The 24,282-nt window shown below is 43.3% G+C and overlaps 1 protein-coding gene across 11 annotated transcripts in view; it reads left to right on the top strand.

The window, feature by feature from the left end:
• RBFOX2 (RNA binding fox-1 homolog 2) overlaps positions 1-24,282 on the top strand; it is a 554,363-nt gene that overhangs the window by 522,549 nt on the left and 7,532 nt on the right. For 6 of the 11 annotated variants that reach the window (XM_053721361.1, XM_053721363.1, XM_053721366.1 and 3 more), the window contains 3 exons: positions 1,524-1,665; positions 4,387-4,429; positions 11,403-11,494. In XM_053721361.1, the coding sequence (XP_053577336.1) occupies positions 1,524-1,665; positions 4,387-4,429; positions 11,403-11,494 (277 nt within the window). Of the gene's footprint in view, positions 1-1,523; positions 1,666-3,340; positions 3,381-4,386; positions 4,430-11,402; positions 11,495-24,282 lie in introns of all 11 variants that reach the window. The other 5 variants (XM_053721364.1, XM_053721367.1, XM_053721362.1 and 2 more) reach the window with 2 other exon arrangements.

Below are 24,282 nucleotides of genomic sequence, written 5' to 3'. Positions count from 1 at the left end.
CTGCTTAGTGCATCACAGGCCACCCCTGCAGCCGTGTACCTTTTTATATAAAGCTGCTTAGTGCATCACAGGCCACCCCTGCAGCCGTGTACCTTTTTTTTTATATAAAGCTGCTTAGTGCATCATAGGCCAACCCTGCAGCCGTGTACCTTTTTATATAAAGCTGCTTAGTGCATCACAGGCCACCCCTGCAGCCGTGTACCTTTTTATATAAAGCTGCTTAGTGCATCACAGGCCACCCCTGCAGCCGTGTACCTTAAATCTAAAGCTGTGTATTGTATCACATACTACCCCTGCAGCCATGTACTTTAGATCTAAAGCTGTGTATTGCATCACAGGCCACCCCTGCAGCCGTGTACCTTAGATCTAAAGCTGTGTATTTATCACAGGCCACCCCTGCAGCCATGAACCTAGATATAAAGCTGCGTACTGCATCACAGGCCACCCTTGCAGCCGTGTACCTTAGATATCAAGCTGTGTATTGCATCACAGGCCACCCCTGCAGCTGTGTACCTTAGATATAAAGCTGCGTATTGCATCACAAGCCACCCCTGCAGCCGTGTACCTTAGATATAAAGCTGCATACTGCATCACAGGCCACCCCTGCAGGCATGAACCTAGATATAAAGCCGAGTACTGCATTACAGGCCTCCCCTGCAGCTGTGTACCTCAGATATAAAGCTGCGTACTGCATCACAAGCCATCCCTGCAGCTGTGTATCTTAGACATAAAGCTGCTTAGTGCATCACAGGCCAACCCTACAGCCGTTTACCTTTTTATATAAAGCTGCTTAGTGCATCACAGGTCACCCCTGCAGCCATGTACTTTTTTATATAAAGCTGCTTAGTGCATCACAAGCCACCCCTGCAGCCGTGTACCTTTAATATAAAGCTGCTTAGTGCATCACGTCCTGGGTACCAGGCAACTCACCTCAGATGTTAATAGGGCAGAGTCTGTTACTTCTAACTTACTGTCTCAGGAATGTCCTTTTAAAAGAGTAATGCAGAGATTGTGGCCTCCGTCTGTACATGGTAAAACAAAACAAAGTCTGCAGTCTTTTCATAAAAGATTGTAGGTGTATTTTTATTTATAGAGGCATTTATGCCTTATTTAAGGGGAATTTGACTTTAAATCTGGTGTTTTGTTACACCTTTCTGCCCTGCTCCCTATAGATCCAGAATGATACAAAAAGCAATTTGTGACCACAACATTAAAGTCAAATTGTTTCTAGAGCTGACCAGAGCAGTGCACAAGAAATTCCCAGATGAGTATGTTCTATGCGTGCTTATGATGAGCCTTCCTGGTGTTGGCTCTAGAATGAAACTTTGCTGGCCATGTACAGTGATGATGGTCAAATGATAGCTGCATTGCTCTACCTTTTACCAAACATTTGTTACAGCAGCATGATGACCTGCGTGAGGGGGGTGAGAATCTGTCCTGCATTATCTAACATCTGATCTCTCTTTCACTTTCCCTCTTTCTTCCATCTATTACCCACCCTTCCTCCTGTTATCCCTTTGCAGTTCCTGGCTTTCCTTACCCCACAGCTGCAGCGGCAGCAACCACAGCAGCTGCATTCAGAGGGGCACATTTAAGAGGCCGCGGAAGGACGGTGTACGGTGCGGTACGGGCAGTGCCTCCTACCGCTATCCCCACATATCCTGGGTAAGTGGAACAGAATAGGCAACGAGATGCTGGGGAGAGCAGACTTACTACATTCTAGATATATATAGTAGGTAGTAAGGCACTGGACAGTCTGCACTAGATATTATATGGCAGAGAAGACGAAGCAATACATAGGTGTGAATATTTAGTGCTGTATATCTGGCACATATTCTAATACTATTGAAAGGTTTGTTTTTAAGTTGGTTTGTAGGAATATATAGTTATATGGTACGTACAGCCAGCACATAGCTGACACTAATGTGTTCATCTAGATATGTTCTGCCTCAGTTCCATATTTTGCTTATTAATGGGATTGATGAAGGTCACGCTGAGCCTCTTAGGAGACAGTGAATAGATCTGACAACAAGTTATTAGCAAATCATCTATTTTTTTTAGTTCATTGTAAATGTAAAAAAACAAAAATGTACGGGGTTAATATTTCACCGCCATAAGGGCCCTGGGATGTGTTGTGGCTCTTCTGGCGGTGGATAATAGAAGTGACCACACAGGCTCTGTGCCTCCCTGGGATGAAGTGGTTGACGATTTTAGGAAGCATCGAGGTGGCACTAATGTAAGAGAAGGCAGAGGGGCAGGGTTGTGGGAGCGGGGAGCTTGTTAATGACTGCACCTTTGTGTGACCAATCATAGCTGACACGCATGAAACTTGGCCTCATACATAATAACTGGGTGAGAAACACGGGTGATGTATGAATAAACGTGTTGGGCACCTGTGGCCCTAGGGAACCCCTCTTTATAGCAGTTGCCCTGTACGAAGAGCTCCTCGGACACTGCACAGAATTTAGCGCAGCATATGATGCACGGTAACATTTACTGGTACTGGGCTCTTAGGTTCATTAACATAAGTATTGTACTTTTGTCAAAGCTTCAGTGACCCACAAAATTACAAAAAAAATTAACTTGTCTATCTTTGTGCTTTACGGTTATTAACGATGACAATGAAATTAACAACATATGAAAATGGTTGTGTTGATTCTGTCCTGTACAAGTAATAGAAAAACTTCCCAGCAATAATGCAGCAGGTGTAGATGCATGATTAAGGGCTGAAACGTTGCATGTACTTGATCTTGTCCTAATAAAGTATTTGTCTTAAGAATAAGGTGCTGTAGACATTCTATGTCCTGTACAAGTAACAGCACTTAGTCTTGCTGCAAATTTTACAATCCTTTAACACCTTACGTTCTTAACCGTTGTAATGCTGCATTATGAGATTAAACTGACTTTAGTGGTATTGGGGATTAACCCTATCCCTGCCAGCAAGAACTGTAAGGAGCATTGCACGTACAGTGACCAGGCGAGTGACAGATCTGCACAGGGGCATTAGATGCCACTCATAGCCTCATTATTAGAAATAGAAAATATATTGTGGTCAGAGACCCTGAATTGCTGGGTAAATAATGTACATAGGTGCAGCTAATCTGTAGAATAATAAAGTCACTCTGTTCTGCTGCTTTAGGAATGAGACAAATGATATGCAGGGCGGTACATGACTGGCGGTGGGGATGGGAGGAGGAAACGATTTATTCATACATCACTCTGCCTGCTTATGATTTGTATAGCATGATGCATGCAGCTGCTGTTAATAACCGGAATGTGTTTTTTTTGTTTTTTTGTTTTGTTATCATTTTACCCCCCCTTTCCTGGTGTGATTCTATAGTGTGCTATATCAGGATGGATTTTATGGCACTGAATTATATGTAAGTATGCAAAGATAAACCAGAAAAAACTACAAAATTATAATAATCTGAAATCCAATCAGTTTAATTCCTGCCTCCCGCTCCCCGTTACCTCTTTGCCCGTGCAAGCCAGCCTTAATTGCCATCCGTTTCATATCCTTTCTTCCATTCTTTTTTTATTTCTCTTTTCTGTGCCTTAATAATTCTGTTGTATTTTTCATTTGATTGTATTTGTTCTGATGTTTCTGTTTGTAACATGGGTTGAGTGTTGTGTCTGGGAATGCAGGCATGCTTTTTTTTATAAACACTGCTCTGGCCGTGGAATGGTAGACTTGGAGACTAAGGTGGTGTCGTTGTGCTGGCAGTGGGATAGATTGTAGTCTATTGGGGACAATGCATGCAATGGTGTTGGTCGCCTCCCCGCTGCCGTCAGACGCTCAGGCTCCAACCTGATTCGTGCCAGATTCATCCTGTAGGGCCAGACCTGGACAGGCACAGGGACTTAGTGGGGAAAGTTGGGGGTCTGGTAATGATCAAGTATTATTATTGTTATGTTTAAAAACCTTTTCAAGTTTTTGAGATTTTTTTTCTTTCCATTTTTATTGATTTTTTGTCTATTTACTCCGTTCTTGATCTTTTATTCTTTTTCTTCCTGTTTCTCTGCTCACTTGCTTCTTCGCCTATTTCTCCATTCCCACTGACTCTCTGTTTCTGCTCTGCCTGTCCCTTTTTTGTGTTATACATGTCCCTATTTTTCCTCTCCTGGACCCATAGAGTTACCCGTAGCAGGGATTGGAGTGACGGAGCATGTTCAGACGACAAAATGGGCATTTAACTGCTGTGATTAGATGTACATTAGGCTGGCTTGCCCCCTCCTAAGCATGGGCACTGAGTGAACAGGAAGAGAGGGGCAGGGTCCCTCTTGTGTCTAATTCTCCTTTTCTCCACAGGCTTCTTATGTTTTTTCATATGGATTTTTGGCATATTTTCCTTCTGGGTTTTCAATACTGTTTTTGTTCTGTTATAGACTAGTCTTACAGGAACCAATGTTAAACCCTAAGCTACCTCAGGTAGGCGCCTGCTCATGTGGCCCTTTTTGCCAACCAGAGTGCAGATTGCTGTGATCCAAGATTGAAATGACTATACTAACCCATAATTAATGCCTTGTTGGAGAAGGGAACAGAGGCCATGTCATTATTTTGTAGGCAAAGGGACTAAACAGCAATTGCAGTATGTGGTACTGAAAAAGAGGATTTGCAATTTATGTTAAGGAAATCTGTGTACAATCCATGACCCAGCTATATAATAAACCCTGACTTGCTGCTGACGCACACATCATAGACAGTAGGCAATCTGTAAGGCTCTGTAGAAATACAGGATTAGCCATAAAAGTGATGCTTTTGCCTTTGGTGGATAAACTAGATCAGGGTTACTGATGGAGATCTGCTAATGATGTGCACAACCGTGGTGACCAGGTCAGGTTATTGTAACCAGCAATTATTCAGCCCCCTTTAACTACATCATTAAGTATAAGATCTGCTATTTCTAGCCTAGAACCAAGACATGTATTTTAATATGTGTCCAATTTATATCATATGTAATATGGTCTGTGCTGCACACATAATATTATCACTGTGCATATTCTGTTTAATCACCTACTGTGCACCCAAATCAAACATAAATTGCTCTTCTTTTTTCCTCTTTTTGTGATGCTGTTTTTGCTTATTATAGACATCTCTGTTCCCCTCACTTTTCCAACACCCTGGGTACCCCCCCCCTTGCCCTACACCCTCCTGATGTCTGACCTACACCCTCCTGATGTCTGACCTACACCCTCCTGATGTCTGACCTACACCCTCCTGATGTCTGACCTACACCCTCCTGATGTCTGACCTACACCCTAACCCTCTTGATGTCTGACCTACACCCTACCTTTCCTGATGTCTGACCTACAACCTAACCCTCCTGATGTCTGACCTACACCCTAACCCTCCTGATGTCTGACCTACACCCTAACCCTCCTGATGTCTGACCTACACCCTAACCTTCCTGATGTCTGACCTACACCCTAACCCTCCTGATGTCTGACCTACACCCTAACCCTCTTGATGTCTGACCTACACCATAACCTTCCTGATGTCTGACCTACACCCTAATCCCTCCTGATGTCTGATTAACACCCTAACCTCCCTGATGTCTGACCTACACCCTAACCTTCCTGATATATGACCTTCACCCTAACCTTCCTGATGTCTGACCTACACCCTAACCTTCCTGATGTCTGACCTACACCCTAACCTTCCTGATGTCTGACCTACACCCTAACCCTCCTGATATCTGACCTACACCCTAACCCTGCTGATGTCTGACCTACACCCTAACCCTGCTGATGTCTCACCTACACCCTAACCCTCCTGATATCTGACCTACACCCTAATCCCTCCTGATATCTGACCACCCTAACCTTCCTGATGTCTGACCTACACCCTAACCCTCCTGATGTCTAAACCCACACCTTAACCCCTCTGATGTCTGACCACCTACACCCTTACCCTCCTGATAGATATCTGACCTACACCCTAACCCTCCTGATGTCTGACCTACACCCTAACCCTCCTGATGTCTGACCTACACCCTAACCCTCCTGATGTCTGACCTACACCCTAACCCTCCTGATGTCTTACCTACACCCTAACCCTCCTGATGTCTTACCTACACCCTAACCCTCCTGATGTCTTACCTACACCCTAACCCTCCTGATGTCTTACCTACACCCTAACCCTCCTCCTGTCTGACCAACACCCTAACCCTCCTCCTGTCTGACCTACACCCTAACCCTCCTGATGTCTGACCTACACCCTAACCCTCCTGATGTCTGACCTACACCCTAACCCTCCTGATGTCTGACCTACACCCTAACCCTCCTGATGTCTGACCTACACCCTAACCCTCCTGATGTCTGACCTACACCCTAACCCTCCTGATGTCTGACCTACACCCTAACCCTCCTGATGTCTGACCTACACCCTAACCCTCCTGATGTCTGACCTACACCCTAACCCTCCTGATGTCTGACCTACACCCTAACCCTCCTGATGTCTGACCTACACCCTAACCCTCCTGATGTCTGACCTACACCCTAACCCTCCTGATGTCTGACCTACACCCTAACCCTCCTGATGTCTGACCTACACCCTAACCCTCCTGATGTCTGACCTACACCCTAACCCTCCTCCTGTCTGACCTACACCCTAACCCTCCTGATGTCTGACCTACACCCTAACCCTCCTGATGTCTGACCTACACCCTAACCCTCCTGATGTCTGACCTACACCCTAACCCTCCTGATGTCTGACCTACACCCTAACCCTCCTGATGTCTGACCTACACCCTAACCCTCCTGATGTCTGACCTACACCCTAACCCTCCTGATGTCTGACCTACACCCTAACCCTCCTGATGTCTGACCTACACCCTAACCCTCCTGATGTCTGACCTACACCCTAACCCTCCTGATGTCTGACCTACACCCTAACCCTGCTGATGTCTGACCTACACCCTAACCCTGCTGATGTCTGACCTACACCCTAACCCTGCTGATGTCTGACCTACACCCTAACCCTCCTGATATCTGACCTACACCCTAATCCCTCCTGATATCTGACCTACACCCTAATCCCTCCTGATATCTGACCACCCTAACCTTCCTGATGTCTGACCTACACCCTAACCCTCCTGATGTCTAAACCCACACCTTAACCCCCCTGATGTCTGACCACCTACACCCTTACCCTCCTGATAGATATCTGACCTACACCCTAACCCTCCTGATGTCTGACCTACACCCTAACCCTCCTGATGTCTGACCTACACCCTAACCCTCCTCCTGTCTGACCTACACCCTAACCCTCCTGATGTCTGATCTCCTACACCCTAACCCTCCTCCTGTCTGACCTACACCCTAACCCTCCTCCTGTCTGACCTACACCCTAACCCTCCTCCTGTCTGACCAACACCCTAACCCTCCTGATGTCTGACCTACACCCTAACCCTCCTGATGTCTGACCTACACCCTAACCCTCCTGATGTCTGACCTACACCCTAACCCTCCTGATGTCTGACCTACACCCTAACCCTCCTGATGTCTGACCTACACCCTAACCCTCCTGATGTCTGACCTACACCCTAACCCTCCTGATGTCTGACCTACACCCTAACCCTCCTGATGTCTGACCTACACCCTAACCCTCCTGATGTCTGACCTACACCCTAACCCTCTTATGTTTCCTCCTGATGTCTGACCTGATTTCACCCTCCACATCTTCCTCTCATCTCACTACCTGCATCTCCCTGTGATCTCACCCTCTGCATCTCCCTCTGATCTCACCCTCTGCATCTTCCTCTGATCTCACCCTTTGCATCTCCCTCTGATCTCACCCTTTGCATCTCCCTCTGATCTCACCCTCTGCATCTCCCTCTGATCTCACCTCCGCATCTTCCTCTGATCTCACCCCCTCCGCATCTCCCTCTGTTCTCACCCCCCCCCCGCATCTCCCTCTGTTCTCACCCCCCCCCGCATCTGCCTCTGTTCTCACCCCCCGCATCTCCCTCTGTTCTCACCCCCCGCATCTCCCTCTGTTCTCACCCCCCCCCGCATCTCCCTCTGTTCTCACCCCCCCGCATCTCCCTCTGTTCTCACCCCCCCCCGCATCTCCCTCTGTTCTCACCCCCCCGCATCTCCCTCTGTTCTCACCCCCCCGCATCTCCCTCTGTTCTCACCCCCCCGCATCTTCCTCTGTTCTCACCCCCCCGCATACCACTCTGATCTCACTCCCCGCATCTCCCTCTGTTCTCAAACCCCCCCCCCACATCTCCCTCTGTTATCATCCCCCGCATCCCTCTCTGATCTCACCCCCCGCATCCCCCTCTGATCTCACTTCCATGCATCTCCCTCTTATCTCACTACCTGCATCTCCCTTTTTTCTCACCCCCCGCATCTCCCTCTGATCTCACCCCCTGCCTCTCCCTCTGATCTCACCCCCCGCCTCTCCCTCTGATCTCACCCCCGCCTCTCCCTCTGATCTCACCCCCCGCCCCTCCCTCTGATCTCACCCCCCGCCCCTCCCTCTGATCTCACCCCCCGCCTCTCCCTCTGATCTCACCCCCCGCCTCTCCCTCTGATCTCACCCCCCGCCTCTCCCTCTGATCTCACCCCCCGCCTCTCCCTCTGATCTCACCCCCCGCCTCTCCCTCTGATCTCACCCCCCGCCTCTCCCTCTGATCTCACCCCCCGCCTCTCCCTCTGATCTCACCCCCCGCCTCTCCCTCTGATCTCACCCCCCGCCTCTCCCTCTGATCTCACCCCCCGCCTCTCCCTCTGATCTCACCCCCCGCCTCTCCCTCTGATCTCACCCCCCGCCTCTCCCTCTGATCTCACCCCCCCCTCTCTCCCTCTGATCTCATCCCCCGCCTCTCCCTCTGATCTCACCCCCCGCCTCTCTCCCTCTGATCTCACCCCCCGCCTCTCTCCCTCTGATCTCACCCCCTCTGATCTCACCCCCGCCTCTCTCCCTCTGATCTCACCCCCCGCCTCTCTCCCTCTGATCTCACCCCCTCTGATCTCACCCCCTCTGATCTCGCCCCCGCCTCTCTCCCTCTGATCTCACCCCCGCCTCTCTCCCTCTGATCTCACCCCCCGCCTCTCTCCCTCTGATCTCACCCACCCGCCTCTCTCCCTCTGATCTCACCCCCCCCCCGCCTCTCTCCCTCTGATCTCACCCCCCGCCTCTCTCCCTCTGATCTCACCCCCCGCCTCTCCCTCTGATCTCACCCCCCGCCTCTCCCTCTGATCTCACCCCCCGCCTCTCCCTCTGATCTCACCCCCCGCCTCTCCCTCTGATCTCACCCCCCGCCTCTCCCTCTGATCTCACCCCCGCCTCTCCCTCTGATCTCACCCCCCGCCTCTCCCTCTGATCTCACCCCCCGCCTTTCCCTCTGATCTCACCCCCCGCCTTTCCCTCTGATCTCACCCCCCGCCTTTCCCTCTGATCTCACCCCCCGCCTTTCCCTCTGATCTCACCCCCCGCCTCTCCCTCTGATCTCACCCCCCGCCTCTCCCTCTGATCTCACCCCCCGCCTCTCCCTCTGACCTTTCTTCTGTTCTTACCCCAGGACTTCAGCACCTTCCTCTCTTATCCCCTCTAATCTCTCCTTTTGTTGTTCCAGCCCCTCCCTCTCTTCTCACCCCATTCTCTCCTTTTGTTGTTCCAGCCTCTCCCCCCTTCTCACCCCATTCTCTCCTTTTGTTGTTCCAGCCCCTCCCCCTCTTCTCACCCCATTCTCTCCTTTTGTTGTTCCAGCCCCTCTCCCTCTTCTCATCCCATTCTCTCCTTTTGTTGTTCCAGCCCCTCCCTCTCTTCTCACCCCTAACCTCTCCCTCTGTCCATCCCGCCCCTTCCCTCTCACCTCTCCCTTTGTTTTCCAAGCCCCTCTCTCTCTCTCTCTATTCTCACCACATAACTTTTCCTTTGTTTCCCCATACCATGTATCTCTTCTCAACCCCAAAGCTCAGTTCTTACCCCTTGACCTCTCCCTTTCTTCCCCCAGACCCTCCCATTGTTTGCACCTCTCAGACCTCTCCCTCTGTTCTTACTCCCTTGGCCCTTCCCTCTGTTCTCCCCCTGGCCCCTCCTCAAGTTCCTTCTCCATTTTGGCTTTGTATATTAACCCCCTGTCATGTGGGTAGCACCAGACTAGCCAGGAGTAATATTAACCTCACATTGACATGTTGCCCGCCTAACCCTCCCCATCAGTGCACGCTCTAGAGAACCCCACCTGTAGCTTATTTAGAAGACTTAGGGTAATAACCTGTCCCTCAGGAATGCAGGGATCTAGTGAACTGACTTTGTTTCTTGTTTTCTATGGCTCTGAGACAGAGCTGTGTCTTACACGTTGGTTTCATGTCTGTTTTACCTATCCCAGCTAATCATCCCTAGCTAATGGCAATGCATTTGGTTTGTGTTCCTGGTATACCCTGCAATTCCTGTAATCTATAACTATGCAACTTCCCTCATGACTCTCTATTTATCTGAGAACTGGGCAGCCGTGTCTATCACCCTTGTTTATGCCATGCAAGACAACAAAGATCTGGACATCTCTGTACTGGAGAAGATTCTGGTCCTATTAAATTGAGTGAAGATGCTTTCTTCTCCAGCACTGACATGGCTGTAATAAATGGTGTTTTCTGTCTCCCCTACATGCCAAACCCAAGTGTATTATTCTGTACACGTCCCATATTTGTGACCAGGAATCCCCTCTACAAGCCTAATGTGCCATAAAGATGCAGTCTCACTGAGCAAACTAAAAATAGACATTTTGGTCATCTTCATTGTTTGTTGTTTTTTTCATACAGAGCTCAAATTAGCTCTACTAGAAAGTCAGTCACAATATTGTTCTCTACAGTAGATTTGACACTTGAACATCATTGCTTTCAGGTGATTTCAATACTGGGATAGAAGTCCGGTCATGAGGACATTTGCACTTTCCTACGCCGATGCACGACACTAACAATTATCACATTAATCATAACAGAACACAGGAAAGAGAAGTCCTTTTGATCCTATCATGTCCCTGCGAGGCAACACAAAGTAAATGTATTGTCCTTTCAGAAGGACTCTAGGGTCTTAGTAAAACTGGGTACATTTTACTGAATTAAATTATATGTAGGTGATAGACGGTTTTGTGCCACACAGTGTCTAACTACAAAAGCTTTTCATTCTCTGGCACATTTGTATAGTGGGACTGCATCTTTAGCAACACACATACCACTGATCTTGAACCTTTTGTTGATTTTCCTGCAACAATACTCAAAATTTAGGCAATGGCAAACCAGTGAGCAAATTCATTGGTATCTGCTGACCCATGTATGTAATATTAGGAGAATAATACAATTATCTGTCACTCTCCACTACACACACCCTCATGTCATTGATTGAAGACTGGAAGATCAAAGCTCAACCTGACCATACTCTTCTCTCCGCACAGGGTGGATATGCAGCCTATAGATACACTCAGCCAGCAACCGCCGCCACAGCTGCCACCGCCGCTGCCGCCGCCGCTGCAGCCTACAGTGATGGGTATGATTGAAGACATTTTATAGTGCCTTTGCTTTATTTGTTCGGCCATTTGTCTCCACAAATGTCTAGAAATGTGTGTGTTTCCTGTCTCTCCAAGTGGGTGTGGAACTGCTTACCTCTCTTACAGTCATAGGCATATAGTCTTATTCTTGTAGTAGATCTTCCTTTCCTGTATATATCACACTCCTCCCTACAAGCATCAATCATTTCTGTGTTTAGTTTGCTCCAGCAATGTCATGTGACCACATATTGCTCCAGCAGATAGACATGTCATGTGACCACATATTGCTCCAGCAGATAGACATGTCATGTGACCACATATTGCTCCAGCAGATAGACATGTCATGTGACCACATCACTCACAGACTTTCCCAAGAGAATATTTGTAGGACCGTTTATGGCTCATACGTGGGGGTTCTGTTGTCGGTAACCCCCATTTGTTAGTACACAACCAGATAGCTTTGGTAATTGTGCTATGTGTAAACTAAAGAAAGAAATATGGCTCCACTTTAGATTTCATTCTGCTTAAAGGCACAGAAAATCCCAACATTTTCTTTCATGGTTCAGATAGAACAGACAATTTTGAACAACTTTCCATTTTACTTCTGTTATCAAATTTGCTTAATTCTCTTGTTATCCTTTGCTGAAGGAGCAGCATTGCACTACTGACAGCTAGCTGAACACACATAGCCAATCATAAGAGACAAATGTGCTTAATTCTCTTGTTATCCTTTGCTGAAGGAGCAGCATTGCACTACTGGCAGCTGGCTGAACACACATAGCCAATCACAAGAGACAAATGTGCTTCATTCTCTTGTTATCCTTTGCTGAAGGAGCAGCATTGCACTACTGACAGCTGGCTGAACACACACAGCCAATCACAACAGACAAATGTCTACAGGCACCAATCACCAGCTAGCTGCCACTGTTATAGGATATGTGCGTATTCATTTTCAACAAGGGATATTAAGAGTACAAAGCACATTTGAAAATAGAAGTGAATGTAAACGTATCTCATAATGACCTGCAAGCTTAAATCTTAATGTTAATACAGTGCTTTGTAAATGTAAGTGAAGCAAACAAATAATTATTATCAACTACTAGAACAGAAAAATCACAATCTTAATCAAACCATAAATAATAATAATACTTTATACTTCTATGGCTGCTGCTGCCCATGAAAAAGTAATATTGCGGGCTCATCGTGACATAAACAAGTACTAGAGTATTATTCTCAGGAGAACCAGTAACGTATAGTCACTATATTACTACACCAATAGATCTTATCCAATAGATTAGTCACTATATTGCTACACCAATAGATCTTATCCAATAGATTAGTCACTATATCGCTACACCAATAGATCTTATCCAATAGATTAGTCACTATATTACTACACCAATAGATCTTATCCAATAGATTAGTCACTATATTACTACACCAATAGATCTTATCCAATAGATTAGTCACTATATTACTACACCAATAGATCTTATCCAATAGATTAGTCACTATATTGCTACACCAATAGATCTTATCCAATAGATTAGTCACTATATCGCTACACCAATAGATCTTATCCAATAGATTAGTCACTATATCGCTACACCAATAGATCTTATCCAATAGATTAGTCACTATATCGCTACACCAATAGATCTTATCCAATAGATTAGTCACTATATCGCTACACCAATAGATCTTACCCAATAGATTAGTCACTATATCGCTACACCAATAGATCTTATCCAGTAGATTAGTCACTATATCGCTACACCAATAGATCTTATCCAGTAGATTAGTCACTATATCGCTACACCAATAGATTAGTCACTATATTACTACACCAATAGATCTTATCCAATAGATTAGTCACTAGATTACTACACCAATAGATCTTATCCAATAGATTAGTCACTAGATTACTACACCAATAGATCTTATCCAATAGATTAGTCACTAGATTACTACACCAATAGATCTTATCCAGTAGATTAGTCACTATATTGCTACACCAATAGATTAGTCACTATATTACTACACCAATAGATCTTATCCAATAGATTAGTCACTAGATTACTACACCAATAGATCTTATCCAATAGATTAGTCACTAGATTACTACACCAATAGATCTTATCCAATAGATTAGTCACTATATCGTTACACCAATAGATCTTATCCAATAGATTAGTCACTATATTGCTACACCAATAGATCTTATCCAGTTGATTAGTCACTATATCGCTACACCAATAGATTATATCAAATAGATTAGTCAAATATCGCTACACCAATAGATCTTATCCAGTAGATTAGTCACTATATTGCTACACCAATAGATCGTATCCAATAGATTAGTCACTATATCGCTACACCAATAGATCTTATCCAATAGATTAGTCACTAGATTACTACACCAATAGATCTTATCCAATAGATTAGTCACTAGATTACTACACCAATAGATCTTATCCAATAGATTAGTCACTAGATTACTACACCAATAGATCTTATCCAATAGATTAGTCACTAGATTACTACACCAATAGATCTTATCCAATAGATTAGTCACTAGATTACTACACCAATAGATCTTATCCAATAGATTAGTCACTAGATTACTACACCAATAGATCTTATCCAATAGATTAGTCACTATATCGCTACACCAATAGATCTTATCCAGTAGATTAGTTACTATATCGCTACACCAATAGATTAGTCACTAGATTACTACACCAATAGATCTTATCCAATAGATTAGTCACTAGATTACTACACCAATAGATCTTATCCAATAGATTAGTCACTAGATTACTACACCAATAGATCTTATCCAATAGATTAGTCACTAGATTACTACACCAATAGATCTTATCCAATAGATTAGTCACTATATCGTTACACCAATAGATCTTATCCAATAGATTAGTCACTATATTGCTACACCAATAGATCTTATCCAGTTGATTAGTCACTATATCGCTACACCAATAGATTATATCAAATAGATTAGTCAAATATCGCTACACCAATAGATCTTATCCAGTAGATTAGCCACTATATTGCTACACCAATAGATTGTATCCAATAGATTAGTCACTATATCGCTACACCAATAGATCTTATCCAATAGATTAGTCACTAGATTACTACACCAATAGATCTTATCCAATAGATTAGTCACTAGATTACTACACCAATAGATCTTATCCAATAGATTAGTCACTAGATTACTACACCAATAGATCTTATCCAATAGATTAGTCACTATATCGCTACACCAATAGATCTTATCCAGTAGATTAGTTACTATATCGCTACACCAATAGATTAGTCACTAGATTACTACACCAATAGATCTTATCCAATAGATTAGTCACTAGATTACTACACCAATATATTTTATCCAATAGATTAGTCACTATATCGTTACACCAATAGATCTTATCCAATAGATTAGTCACTATATCGCTACACCAATAGATCTTATCCAGTAGATTAGTCACTATATCGCTACACCAATAGATTATATCAAATAGATTAGTCATTATATCGCTACACCAATAGATCTTATCCAATAGATTAGTCACTATATTGCTACACCAATAGATCGTATCCAATAGATTAGTCACTATATCGCTACACCAATAGATCTTATCCAATAGATTAGTCACTATATCGCTACACCAATAGATCTTATCCAATAGATTAGTCACTATATTGCTACACCAATAGATCTTATCCAATAGATTAGTCACTATATCGCTACACCAATAGATCTTATCCAATAGATTAGTCACTATATTACTACACCAATAGATCTTATCCAATAGATTAGTCACTATATTACTACACCAATAGATCTTATCCAATAGATTAGTCACTATATTACTACACCAATAGATCTTATCCAATAGATTAGTCACTATATTGCTACACCAATAGATCTTATCCAATAGATTAGTCACTATATCGCTACACCAATAGATCTTATCCAATAGATTAGTCACTATATCGCTACACCAATAGATCTTATCCAATAGATTAGTCACTATATCGCTACACCAATAGATCTTATCCAATAGATTAGTCACTATATCGCTACACCAATAGATCTTACCCAATAGATTAGTCACTATATCGCTACACCAATAGATCTTATCCAGTAGATTAGTCACTATATCGCTACACCAATAGATCTTATCCAGTAGATTAGTCACTATATCGCTACACCAATAGATTAGTCACTATATTACTACACCAATAGATCTTATCCAATAGATTAGTCACTAGATTACTACACCAATAGATCTTATCCAATAGATTAGTCACTAGATTACTACACCAATAGATCTTATCCAATAGATTAGTCACTAGATTACTACACCAATAGATCTTATCCAGTAGATTAGTCACTATATTGCTACACCAATAGATTAGTCACTATATTACTACACCAATAGATCTTATCCAATAGATTAGTCACTAGATTACTACACCAATAGATCTTATCCAATAGATTAGTCACTAGATTACTACACCAATAGATCTTATCCAATAGATTAGTCACTATATCGTTACACCAATAGATCTTATCCAATAGATTAGTCACTATATTGCTACACCAATAGATCTTATCCAGTTGATTAGTCACTATATCGCTACACCAATAGATTATATCAAATAGATTAGTCAAATATCGCTACACCAATAGATCTTATCCAGTAGATTAGTCACTATATTGCTACACCAATAGATCGTATCCAATAGATTAGTCACTATATCGCTACACCAATAGATCTTATCCAATAGATTAGTCACTAGATTACTACACCAATAGATCTTATCCAATAGATTAGTCACTAGATTACTACACCAATAGATCTTATCCAATAGATTAGTCACTAGATTACTACACCAATAGATCTTATCCAATAGATTAGTCACTAGATTACTACACCAATAGATCTTATCCAATAGATTAGTCACTAGATTACTACACCAATAGATCTTATCCAATAGATTAGTCACTAGATTACTACACCAATAGATCTTATCCAATAGATTAGTCACTATATCGCTACACCAATAGATCTTATCCAGTAGATTAGTTACTATATCGCTACACCAATAGATCTTATCCAGTTGATTAGTCACTAGATTACTACACCAATAGATCTTATCCAATAGATTAGTCACTAGATTACTACACCAATAGATCTTATCCAATAGATTAGTCACTATATCGCTACACCAATAGATCTTATCCAGTAGATTAGTTACTATATCGCTACACCAATAGATCTTATCCAATAGATTAGTCACTAGATTACTACACCAATAGATCTTATCCAATAGATTAGTCACTAGATTACTACACCAATAGATCTTATCCAATAGATTAGTCACTAGATTACTACACCAATAGATCTTATCCAATAGATTAGTCACTAGATTACTACACCAATAGATCTTATCCAATAGATTAGTCACTAGATTACTACACCAATAGATCTTATCCAATAGATTAGTCACTATATCGCTACACCAATAGATCTTATCCAGTAGATTAGTTACTATATCGCTACACCAATAGATTAGTCACTAGATTACTACACCAATAGATCTTATCCAATAGATTAGTCACTAGATTACTACACCAATATATTTTATCCAATAGATTAGTCACTATATCGTTACACCAATAGATCTTATCCAATAGATTAGTCACTATATCGCTACACCAATAGATCTTATCCAGTAGATTAGTCACTATATCGCTACACCAATAGATTATATCAAATAGATTAGTCATTATATCGCTACACCAATAGATCTTATCCAATAGATTAGTCACTATATTGCTACACCAATAGATCGTATCCAATAGATTAGTCACTATATCGCTACACCAATAGATCTTATCCAATAGATTAGTCACTATATCGCTACACCAATAGATCTTATCCAATAGATTAGTCACTAGATTACTACACCAATAGATTTTATCCAATAGATTAGTCACTAGATTACTATACCAATAGATCTTATCCAATAGATTAGTCACTAGATTACTACACCAATAGATTGTATCCAATAGATTAGTCACTATATCGCTACACCAATAGATCTTATCCAATAGATTAGTCACTAGATTACTACACCAATAGATTAGTCACTAGATTACTACACCAATAGATTGTATCCAATAGATTAGTCACTATATCGCTACACCAATAGATCTTATCCAATAGATTAGTCACTAGATTACTACACCAATAGATTAGTCACTAGATTACTACACCAATAGATTGTATCCAATAGATTAGTCACTATATCGCTACACCAATAGATCTTATCCAATAGATTAGTCACTAGAAACAATATAGTATTATAATATTATATTATAAATTTGTAGCATGTAGAAAGCCTTAAAGGTTAATAGCCCTATTAGACATTGAGGCCTAGATTACGAGTGGAGTGCAAAATTGCACTCCACTCAGTAATACCAGCGCACGCAAATTTGCTCTGGTATTACAAGTTAGGTGCAATGTGAACTTGCGTTTGTTTTGCCTGGAAGCCTTGTGCTTGTGAAAGTGCACTTCCATAGGCTCCTATAGGAGCCTCGTTCTCATGCCGTGAGACACGACAAAGTACCTAGCACAGCACAGCAAAATAAAAATATACATATATATTAACAGTTAAAACACAGTCCCCATAGACCCCACACCCCCTCACTTTAACCCCTTATAATTGCTTGTGTAATAAAAATAAAAGAATGCTTATTTCTTTCTAATGACACGGTGAGTCCACAGATCATCTAATTACTATTGAGAATATCACTCCTGCCCAGCAGGAGGTGGCACAGAGCACCACAGCAAAGCTGTTAAATATCACCTCCCTTCCCTCCCACCCAAGTCATTCTCTTTGCCTACATTAGAGCAAGGAAGTGGTAAAGTTAGGTGTTAGAATGATGATTCTTCAAGCAAGATTTTATTATTTTTTAAGCAGTGCAAGATTGTTTTGCTTTGTCCTAGGGTGTAGCCGTAGTCCATATTAGTCTCTTCAGTAGAGCAGTGGTGGCTTTCAAGCAATGGGAACTTGTGGGGTATAATCGTCACTGCGCCTCCCATGTATTTAATGCTGCCCTAACTTCTAAAGTCTGGGTAAGATTATTCAGTCTTTGCATTTTTTTCCACAGGTCCATGTGAGGGATCATGCCTCACAAACCTAGTGAGCTTCCTTGATGCCGGGCAGATTTATAAAGGTAAGTGCTGACTTTTTATTTTCTGGGAACGTTATACAGAATAAAACATGGCACTTTAAAATAAATTAAACAAATTCTGGGACAAAAGAAAAGTTCTCCTATGACTTGGAGGATCTTTTATTCGGGCAGTAATAGCAGGCACGGGGGACGAGGAGCAGGCTCAGAGGTGGTGTTTTGTACTTAAGTAATGATACGACATTACTATACTTTTGGCCGAATGGGAGGTTTTTTTCTTATAACGCCCACGATGGGCGGGGTTAACGGAAGCGGCAAATTTTGTTGCGCACTTCTCCCTTATACTTCCTGTGTTCCGTAGCAAAGAAAGCTTTGTCAATTCAATTGACAGAATAAAGAGGTTGAGTCCGGATCATCTAACAGTGTATACACTCCGGTGTTAGTCAGGCAGGTAAGCGCCTCAGCAAAGTTAAGCTGAGGTGTCCGGAGTATTTATTTTTTTGCCTTTAAGTGTTACTTTATTATTTTGCAGAAAAATAAAGCAGTTCATTTTTAAAAATTTAAAGGAACAGTAACATTTTTTTGGGGGGGTATTTTATAAATAAAATATCAGTTATTTATCTATTTATTCAGTTTGTTGGTGAATAAAGATGGATCAAGAGGCCCTGCAAGATGTTTCATGTTCTTTATCTTTTGATGCTAATGTGGAACCACCAATCCCTTTCTGTTCCTCATGTAATTAAGAGAACTTTACATTACAGGGATAGACTTTTTTCTGAGCCAACATTGTCTAAGGCGCATACTGTTCAGGAGTCTTCTGTCAATGATCAAGATATGCCGCAGCTTTCTCCTCATATGTCCCAAAATTTATTGTCCACTCTTCCAGTGCCCTGCGCTTCCTCTCTTATTCCACCTGGAGTTACGTTGCAAGAAATCGCTTCCCTCATGTCCTCTGCGGTTTCTGGTGCGCTGTCTGCTTTTCCTATGTTGCAGGGAAAGCGCAAGAGGAAAAGTAAACAATCAGTAAGTGAGGTTGCTGACATAGTTGTTGCTATTTCGAATGCCCCCTCCCAGAAGCCTGAGGAGGAGGATACATCTGAGGGTGAAATCTGACAGTGTAATTCCTTCTGCTGATACTGAAGTTGTATCCTTCAGGTTTAAGCTAGAGCACCTCCGTCTGTTACTTAAGGAGGTTTTAGCTACACTGGACGACAGCGACACCACGGTCGTAGTCAATCCTAAGAAATCCAGTAAGCTAAACAAATATTTTGATATGCCTTCCATGGTGGAGGTATTTCCTGTACCAGATCGAGCTACAGAGATTATTGCTAAGGAATGGGAGAGACCGGGTATCCCTTTTTCTCCATCCCCTATATTTAAAAAGATGTTTCCTATAGCAGATTCTATTATGGAGTCTTGGCAGACAGTACCCAAGCTGGAGGGGGCAATTTCCACACTGGCTAAGAGGACTACTATTCCCATAGAGGATAGTTGTTCTTTTAAAGATCCTATGGACAAAAAATTAGAGGGGTTACTCAAAAAGATTACGTACACCAGGGTTTACAATGGCAACCTGCAGTGTGCATGGCTACCGTCACTAGTGCGGCGGCATACAGGTTTGATGCGTTGTCTGATTCTATTAGGACAGACACTCCCCTTGAAGACATCCAGGATAGGATCAAGGCCCTTAAGTTGGCAAATTCCTTTATTACAGATGCTTCCCTACAGGTTATTAAACTGGGAGCAAAGATTTCCGGTTTTGCTGTGCTGGCCCGCAGAGCCTTATGGTTAAAATCTTGGTCTGCGGATGTGTCATCTAAGTCTAAGCTTTTGGCTATTCCCTACAAGGGGAAGACCTTGTTTGGGCCTGGATTGGCGGAAATCATTTCTGACATTACGGGAGGAAAGGGTCATTTCCTCCCTCAGGACAAGAGAAATAAGCAGAAGGGACGTCAGAGCAATTTTCATTCCTTTTGAAACTTTAAAAATAAGCCCTCCTCTCCTTCCAAGCAGGAACAGTCTAAGCTTTCCTTGAGGCCTAACAATCAAAGAAGCCTGCTATTGACTGACAGCATGAAGGGTCTGCCCCCGATCCGGGACCAGATCTTGTGGGGGGCAGACTTTTTCTTCGCTCAGGCTTGGGTTCGGGATGTTCAGGATCCCTAGGTGGTGGACATCATGTACCAGGGATACAAACTAGAGTTCAAAACCTTTCCTCCCAGGGGCAGGTTTCTTCTCTCAAGATTATCTGTCAACCAGACAAAAAGAGAGGCGTTCTTACACTGTGTTCAAGACCTTTCGGACCTAGGACTGATCGTTCCTGTCCCGAGACAGGAGCCGGGTCTGGGATTTTATTCCAATCTGTTTGTGGTTATCAAAAAAGAGGGAACTTTCAGACCAATTCTAGATCTCAAAAGCCTAAACTGTCCTTCAAGATGAAAACTATTTGTTCCATTCTTCCCTTGGTTCAAGAGGGTCAATTTATGACAACGGTAGATTTAAAGGACACGTACCTGCATGTTCCCATCCACAAGGACCATCACAAGTTTCTGAGGTTTGCTTTTCTAGACAAACACTTCCAGTTTGTGGCTCTTCCATTTGGCCTTGCCACAGCTTCCCAGAATTGTTTCAAAGGTTCTGGGATCACTGTTGGCGATGCTCCGGTTGCGTGGCATTGCAGTGGCGCCTTATCTGTACGACATTCTGGTTCAGGCACCATCCTTTCAACAGGCAAAATCCCACACGGAAATGTTGTTATCCTTCCTGCGATCTCTCTGATGGAAGGTGAACTTGGAAAAGAGTTCCTTGGTTCCAACTACAAGGGTAGTTTTCTTGGTTACCATAATAGATTCCTTATCAATGAAGATATTTCTGACCGAAGTCAGGAAATTAAAGATTTTCGATTCTTGTCTACCGATTCATTCCTCTCCTCGGCCGTCAGTGGCTCAATGTATGGAGGTAATCGGTCTGATGGTAGCGGCTATGAACATCATCCCGTTTGCCCGTTTCCACCTCAGACCTCTGCAGTTATGCATGCTCAGGCAGTGGAACAGAGATTATGCGGACCTGTCTCCACGATTACATCTGAAACAGGAGACAAGGGATTCTCTTCTTTGGTGGTTGTCTCAGGACCATCTATCCCAGGGAACTTGCTTCCGCCAACCCACCTGGGAGATTGTGACAACGGACGCCAGCCTTCTGGGATGGGGAGCAGTCTGGGGCTCTCTAAAGACTCAGGGGGCATGGGCTCGGTCAGAGTCTGTTCTACCCATAAACATTCTGGAGCTGAGAGCAATCTTCAATACTATTCTGGCCTGGCCTGCCTCAGTTAGCCTTGGCCCGGTTCATCAGGTTCCAGTCGGACAACATAACTTCAGTGGCTTACATCAACCATCAGGGAGGAACTCGGAGTTCCTTGGCCATGGACAACTGGGAGGCGGACTTCCTGAGCAGACAGGCCTTTCACCCGTGGGAGTGGGAACTCCATCCGGAAGTGTTTTCCAGCCTGATTCTTAAATGGGGACAGAATGCCAAGCTTCGGAGGTACGGGTCGAGGTCAAGGGACCCTCAGGTGGTACTGATAGACGCTCTGGCGGTACCTTGGAATTTCAGTCTCACATACCTATTTACTCCGTTCACTCTTCTACCTCGGGTCATTGCTCAAATCAAACAGGAGAGGGCGTCGGTGATCCTCATTGCACCAGCGTGGCCTTGCAGGATTTGGTATGTAGACCTGCCACCTTGGAGACTTCCGTTGAGGAAGAACCTTCTACGTCAAGGGCCCTTCCTTCATCCAAATCTAGTTTCTCTGAAGCTGACTGCTTGGAGATTGAACACTTAATTTTATCCAAGCGTGGATTTTCGGAGTCGATCATTGAGACCATGATTCAGGCTCTTAAACCTGTGACTAGAAAGATTTTCCATAAGATATGGCGTAAATATCTCTATTGGTGTGAATCCAAAGGCTACTCTTGGAGTAGAGTTAGGAATCCTAGAATTCTGTCCTTTCTCCAAGAAGGTTTGGAGAAGGGTTTATCGGCAAGTTTCCTAAAGGGTCAAATATCTGCCTCGTCTATTTTGTTACATAAACGTCTGGCGGACGTCCCAGACATGCAATCGTTTTGTCAGGCCTTGGTCAGGATCAGGCCTGTGTTTAAGCCAGTTACTCCTCCTTGGAGTCTTAACTTAGTTCTTAAGGTTCTTCAAAGGGCTCCGTTTGAGCCTATGCATTCTTTAGATATTAAGTTGTTATCTTGGAAAGTTTTGTTTCTTGTTGCTATTTCATCTGCTCATAGAGTTTCAGAGCTCTCGGCATTACAGTATGAGTCTCCTTACCTTATTTTTCATTTGGATAATGTAGTTTTGCGTACTAAGTTAGGGTTTCTCCCTAAAGTGGTTTCAGATCAGAACATTAATCATGAGATTGTTGTTCCTTCCTTGTGTCCTAATCCTCCTTCTCAGAAGGAACGTCTTCTGCGCAATCTGGACGTGGTGCGTGCATTAAAATTCTATTTACAGGCGACTAAGGATTTTCGGCAGTCTTCTGCTCTGTTTGTGGTATTCCCTGGGAAACGTAAAGGGTAGAAAGTTACGGCTACTTCTTTCTTTGTGGCTGAAGAGTATCATTCGCTTTGCCTGTGAAACTGCTGGACTGCAGCCTCCCGAGAGAGTTACGGCTCATTCTACGAGGGCTGTTTCCTCTTCCTGGGCATTCAAAAATGAAGCTTCTGTGGAACAGATTTGCAAGGCTGCAACTTGGTCCTCTCTTCACACTTTTTCAAAGTTCTATAAATTTTATACTTTTGCCTCAGCTGAGGCCTCTCTTGGGAGAAAGGTTCTTCAAGCAGTGATGTCTTCCGTTTAGGTTCCCTGTCTTGTCCCTCCCTTATCATCTGTGTACTCTAGCTTGGGTATTGAATCCCATTAGTAATTAGATGATCCGTGGACTCACCGTGTCATTAAAAAGAACATTTTTGCTTACCTGATAAATGTATTTCTTTTTTGACACAATGAGTCCACGGTCCGCCCTGTTCTTAAGACAGATTTTGTGGGTATGTTATAAACTTCAGACACCTCTGCACCTTGTTGCTTCCTTTCTCTCCTTTGCTTCGGTCGAATGACTGGGGTTAGAGGGAAGGGAGGTGATATTTAACAGCTTTGCTGTGGTGCTCTTTGCCGCCTCCTGCTGGGCAGGAGTGATATTCCCAATAGTAATTAGATGATCGGTGGACTCACCGTGTCAAGAAAGAAAGAAATTTATCAGGTAAGCATAAATGTTGTTTTTATTTTATAATGAGCTACTGTCCACTTTATTTGGGGGGGCAATTGGGGCACATTTTGTTAATTAACCAGAGGTCTGACTTCTAGTTAATTGCGCTAAGGGCTCCCACAAGGTTGCGTGAGCATTAACCAGCCACTTGTAATGGCTGGTTAAAGTACACCCGTACTTGTACTCTAGCCCTAATAGACCAAAAGAAGCATGAACATGTTTAGTCCTAACTGCATGTAAAACTGTTAAAGGGACGGTCTAGTCAAAATTAAACTTTCATTATTCAGATA

This window comes from Bombina bombina, chromosome 7 (assembly GCF_027579735.1).
Source record: "Bombina bombina isolate aBomBom1 chromosome 7, aBomBom1.pri, whole genome shotgun sequence".
NCBI lineage: Eukaryota > Metazoa > Chordata > Amphibia > Anura > Bombinatoridae > Bombina > Bombina bombina.
This window is presented reverse-complemented; position numbering and strand designations above follow the sequence as displayed.